The sequence below is a fragment of the Nansenia antarctica genome (genome assembly GCF_963989245.1).
Source record: "Nansenia antarctica genome assembly, chromosome: 4".
In the NCBI taxonomy this organism is placed as follows: domain Eukaryota; kingdom Metazoa; phylum Chordata; class Actinopteri; order Argentiniformes; family Microstomatidae; genus Nansenia; species Nansenia antarctica.
The window spans coordinates 43684434-43690433 of NC_137689.1; the positions used below are offsets into that span (position 1 = coordinate 43684434).

General features: G+C 43.8%; 1 protein-coding gene across 1 annotated transcript; it reads right to left on the reverse strand.

Annotated features, from left to right (window-relative positions):
- Positions 1-323: 323 nt before the first annotated feature.
- On the reverse strand, positions 324-5800 carry ptger4b (prostaglandin E receptor 4 (subtype EP4) b; the record flags this gene model as incomplete). Its single annotated transcript, XM_080530246.1, has 2 exons — positions 324-913; positions 5021-5800. The coding sequence occupies 2 exons, from the start codon at positions 5798-5800 to the stop codon at positions 332-334; spliced, it is 1362 nt and encodes a 453-aa protein (XP_080386372.1). The 3' UTR covers positions 324-331.
- Positions 5801-6000: the final 200 nt, after the last annotated feature.

Consider the following 6000-nt stretch of genomic DNA (forward strand, 5'->3'; position numbering starts at 1 on the left):
TTGTGTTGTCATTGTTGTCACTGTGACATGAAGAATAGACCTATGATGTATGATTCATATAATCCATCCCATCCTGTAGAACAATCTACCATGACATGAGGCTACAGCACAACACTGGCTAACGTTGGAAAATGGTTGACTACCTCCTTTTGTGAAAAACACAACAAATATCTGGTAAGCCATTCATATCAGCTGCCAGTCAAGTTAACCAAGTCTGTTTGCAGAATTGTCCAACCACATTTTCAGACAAACTTTTCCTTTGAGTCCCACATAGGCCTGTTGTCCTTATTATACAGTATCTCTCCTCTAGAACTTGAGTCTGTGTGTCTAATCAGATGCATTTCTCCTGTAAACTCAGGGTCTCATCTGTAAAGGTCACATGTAGTGTCTGGTCCTTGGGGTTCAGAGGTGGAGGCTCAGCCGGGCTATGCTGCCTCCCTGACGTCCTGACCTCTAAGGTGCCCTGCTGCTTAGGGTCCCTCAGAAGGCCCAGGCCTCCCGCCCTCTGGAGGTCTTGGAGCAGGGAGCGCTCTACGGTCTGGGGGCTGGGTCTGCCCTGGTCCCCTGGCCTGAACGCCTCTCCAGTGCTCTCAGGCAGGTAGAGGAAGGTCTGGGAGGTGCTGATGACCTCCCTCAGCTCGCGGGAGGCCAGCGACGGGGAGTCCCGGGACACGATGGAGGAGTTGTGACGGCCGTCGCCACAGCGGAACTGGCCCCGGCCTTGGCCACGCCCCCGGCCGCCCATCCTGCAGAACAGACACTTGATCTTCTCCACCAGCTTCAGCATCACGGTCTTCCTCAGCAGGATGTAGATCCAGGGGTCCAGGATGGGGTTGACTGACGCCATACGGATAGCGTGTAGGTCTCGGCTGATGACCCGGGTTCGGTACAGCTGGTTCATAAATATTCGAAGCTGATGAGGAAGGAAAACAAAATGGCTGGTTACAGCATCTACAGGGTGTTGACCTGAAATCTACTTTTTTCACATATTTACAGGGATTCACCTCGAGCACTTAATCTCAAACATCAATAACTGTAGGAGGTTAATGCTGAACATATAAGATACTGTTTCAATATAAAATATTGTACAATACAATATGGGCTATGAACCATGGTGTGATGTTGGCATATCATAACATGGGCATTGGAGCATACTACTAGCCTCTACTAGTATGTCCTTATTGACAAAGTCTAAAGTCCAATCAACAGCCATTGCTGTTATTATATATATATATACTGTATATATATATATATATATATATATATATATATATATATATATATATATATATTGCCAAAATAACCAGAGCACAGTCAGGGACATGGATTAAAGGTGGCAGATACTGAACTTTAAATATAATACGGAAGGGAAGTGTTTTTCTTTTCGAATCACTGATTTTTTTCTCCCATGGTTCTCCCAATTTCTGTCTTTCAGTTTATTTCTTATTTTCTTTTTTGTTAGTGTGCTTTTTCAAGTATATGGGATGTTCCATCATTGCTGGTCCTTTATAGCTCCCATTAATAGTATATACAGGTGCTGGTCATATAATTAGAATATCATCAAAAAGTTGATTTATTTCAGTAATTCCATTCAAAAAGTGAAACTTGGGCCCCGCGGTGGTGTAGCGGTCTACGCACTGGCCGCTAGTGCATGCTGCCCACCGGGGCCGGGGTTCGTATCCCGGCTCGCCAGATCCAGATATGGCCGAGGCACACGGGAAGCGGCATATTGGCCGGCCGCTTCCGAGGGGGGTATAGGAGTATTTCTGGACTAGGATCCGTCGCGCAACACCGCCCCCTGGGTGCCGGAATAACGGTACTGGGCTCGAGGAGCCAGTCAGCCTAGTCTGCCTGGCGCCCTCCTCTGGGACTGCCGGCCACGGGGTCGTGCGGCGGATCCCATGCAATAGGCAGGGGATAATTGGATTGGGTTAAATTGGCTACCAAATTGGGTGAAAAAGGGATAAAATCTGAAAAACAAATGTAAAAAAAAAAAAAAAAAAAAAGTGAAACTTGTCAAATGTATACATTCATTCCACACAGACTGATATTTCAAATGTTTATTTCTTTTAATTTTGATGATTATTACTGACAACTAATGAAGATCCCAAATACAGTATCTCAGAAAATTAGAATATTACTTAAGACCAATACAAAACAAGTTTTTTTTTAAAATGTTGGCCAAAAAAAGTATGAACATGGAAAGTATGAGCATGTACAGCACTCAATACTTAGTTGGGGCTCCTTTTGCCTGAATTACTGCAGCAATGCGGCGTGGCATGGAGTCCATCAGTCTGTGGCACTGCTCAGGTGATATGAGAGCCCAGGTTGCTCTGATAGTGGCCTTCAGCTCTGCATTGTTGGGTCTGGCGCATCGCATCTTCCTCTTCACGCTATGGTCAGGCGAGTTTGCTGGCCAATTAAGAACAGGGATACCATGGTCCTTAAACCAGGTACTGGTAGCTTTGGCACTGTGTGCAGGTGCCAAGTCCTGTTGGAAAATGAAATCTGCATCTCCATAAAGTTGGTCAGCAGCAGGAAGCATGAAGTGCTCTAAAACTTCCTGGTAGACGACTGCGTTGACCCTGGACCTCAGAAAACACAGTGGACCAACACCAGCAGATGACATGGCACCCCAAACCATCACTGACGGTGGAAACGTTACACTGGACTTAAAGCAACGTGGATTCTGTGCCTCTCCTCTCTTCCTCCAGACCCTGGGACCTTGATTTCCAAAGGAAATACAACATGTACTTTCATCAGAGAACATAACTTTGGACCACTCAGCAGCAGTCCAGTCCTTTTTGTCTTTAGCCCAAGCGAGACGCTTCTGACGCTGTCTCTTGTTCAAGAGTGGCTTGACACAAGGAATGCGACAGCTGAAACCCATGTCTTGCATACGTCTGTGTGTGGTGGTTCTTGAAGCACTGACTCCAGCTGCAGTCCACTCTTTGTGAATCTCCCCCACATTTTGGAATCGGTTTTGTTTCACAATCCTCTCCAGGGTGCAGTTATCCCTATTGCTTGTACACTGTTTTCTACCACATATTTTCCTTCCCTTCGCCTCTCTATTAATTTGCTTGGACACAGAGCTCTGTGAACAGCCAGCCTCTTTAGCAATGACCTTTTGTGTCTTGCCCTCCTTGTGCAAGGTGTCAATGGTCGTCTTTTGGACAACTGTCAGGTCAGCAGTCTTCCCCATGATTGTGTAGCCTACAGAACTGGACTGAGGGACCATTTAAAGGCGTTTGCAGGTGTTTTGAGTTAATTAGCTGATTAGAGTGTGGCACCAGGTGTCTTCAATATTGAACCTTTTCACAATATTCTAATTTTCTGAGATACTGAATTTGGGGTTTTCATTAGTTGTCAGTAATAATCATCAAAATTAAAAGCAATAAACACTTGAAATATATCAGTCTGTGTGGAATGAATATATACATTTGACAAGTTTCACTTTTTGAATGGAATTACTGAAATAAATCAAATTTTTGATGATATTCTAATTATATGACCAGCTGTATAGTATATAGTATATTTATAGTATATACTGAGTAGCTCTCAGCATAGTCTGCTATGTCCAAAATGTAAATGTAAATGTCATTTGTGGCTGCTAATGAACAGCAGAATCCAGATTGTCTGACTCTTGTCTGACACTTTTTTTTAGTGTTCTGATGCTCTTTAGCTATGCTAAAACTTATTTCTACCTGGCAACGATGCTGACAGTATGTGCTACCACTACCATTAATGGCATTTTCACATTTGCATAGCCTATCTGAAGGTGTTTAGGTGAGAGCATACACACACACACACACACACACACACACACGCGCGCGCACACACACACACACACACACACACACACACACACACATACACATGCAACACACACATGCAACACACACACACACACACACACACACACACATGCAACACACACACACACACACACACACACACACATACATGTAACATACACATGCAACACACACACACACACACACACACACACACACACACACACACACACACACACACACACACACACACACACACACACACACAGTTGTTTGTCTCAAATAGACGATAAAAAAGTGCTTTCAAATGTAGCCCACCAACACTCAAAAAACCCGTTATACCAAATAACGCAAACGCAAAGTTGCGGATTGGTATCTGCAATGACCTCTTGTCATTGGGTAAGTATACCTCGTTTGATATCAGTATTATAAAGGCTTATTATAATTATACACACTGCAGTTCTTATGAATCCAAATGAAACTTTTCTTTAGTCTCTATCTTAGTTATTTAGTACTCTAATGTAATACCATAAACTACTTTGCATTTAAGTTAAATGTTTATTATTTCTGTTTGTCTCAAATAGACGATAAAACAGTGCTTTCAAATGTAGTCCACCAACACTAAAAGAAACCCGTTACACCAAATAACGCAAACGCAAAGCTGGGGATATCTGCAATAACCTCTGGTCATTGGATAAGTTGCCTACCCCTCGTTTGAAATGTATCTGTATTATTATTATTATTATTATTGTTATTATTTATTTATGTATTTATTTTTTTACATGTTTACACTTTCTATAATATGATATACTATAACACAATATAATATAATACAATTGAATGTAGAATATCATATCATAACCTGGGCCTATTGTGCCTAATATAATATTAGTTATGCACACAAGCGGCTGAGAGACAGAGACACAGTAATAACAGCATAATAAAATTGTCGATTGGTAGTTAATTAACCGAATCGTTCAGCGCGTTCCTTGGAAGTGTAGCTCGCGTGCAGGTGTAGCGCAGTAAGCTATAGGCCTACTGTGCACCAAAACCTAAACGTAAACAGGCAAGAAAACATTGATGGTTTTGAAAGCTGCATGTTTGAACACGTGTTTTTACCCATTAATCCATATAGGTTTCTGTGCGCGCATAAAGACAAGTACAACCATCATGTTGCACAAAGCCATACCATGTCAATTGTAGCAATACCTCTTTAGTTAACTTACCACTAAAGGTATGGAGCAGATAAGAACCACAGCTGAGGTTGCTATGAGTAAAATGACCATTTGGATCTCTGCGCCGGCCAGGCGTCCAAAACTCCGTCTGCGCCTCAGGTCCGCTATGCGTCCCTGGTCAGTGCCAAGCGATGTTCTGCGGATGAACCGTTTGTGCATCATGATCAAAGCCCCGCACACCATCACGTTGCATATGACGGTGGAAAGGATAAGAAACGAATTCACCCCAGCGTACATGTAAGAGAACGCAGCGTGTGTGGACGTGTTAGTCCGCCAGTCAATGAAACACCAGGTCTTCGGGAATTGAAGCTTCACCTCTCCCAGTCCCATGGTGGGCAACGCGCAAAAGAAGACATTTGAAATGTAGATGGCCACAAGCGTCAACGCGGCAAGTCTTTGGTCAACGTAATGGTTGTAGAAATACGCATGGTTAATTGCCAGGTACCTCTCAATGGACATGGCAAATATAATGCTGAGCTGGGCTAGGAAGAAGAACAGGAGGATGAATCCGGAGTACTGACACAGGGGTTCACCCCCGGGCCAGGACCCTTTCATATAGGTGGCGATGGTGACGGGGCTCGCCAGCAGCGTGCCCAAGAGGTCGGTCACCGCCAGGCCGCACACCAACGTGTAGAAGGTGGTCTCTTTCTGTTCCTTTCGAGACTTTCGCAGCACCACGATGGCGATGACATTTCCAACCACTCCGAATATGAACATAATGACCGGAATAGTGGGATCCCGAGGCTGACCTGTCACTGTGCCGTTATTCATATCGGTAACTAATTCTCTCACTGTCTTTGAATAATGAAATTGTCACTAAAGAAGTGTCCTTCCGTCAATTTGCATGTGGTTACCCCCTCCGTTTGTGCGCAGTCACCAAAAAAGCGCAAATCCATACTTCCCCAATTTCCATTTTCATTGCCAACTTTACGCTCTTGAAGCAACTCCAATAAACGTTTCTGTATTTGAAT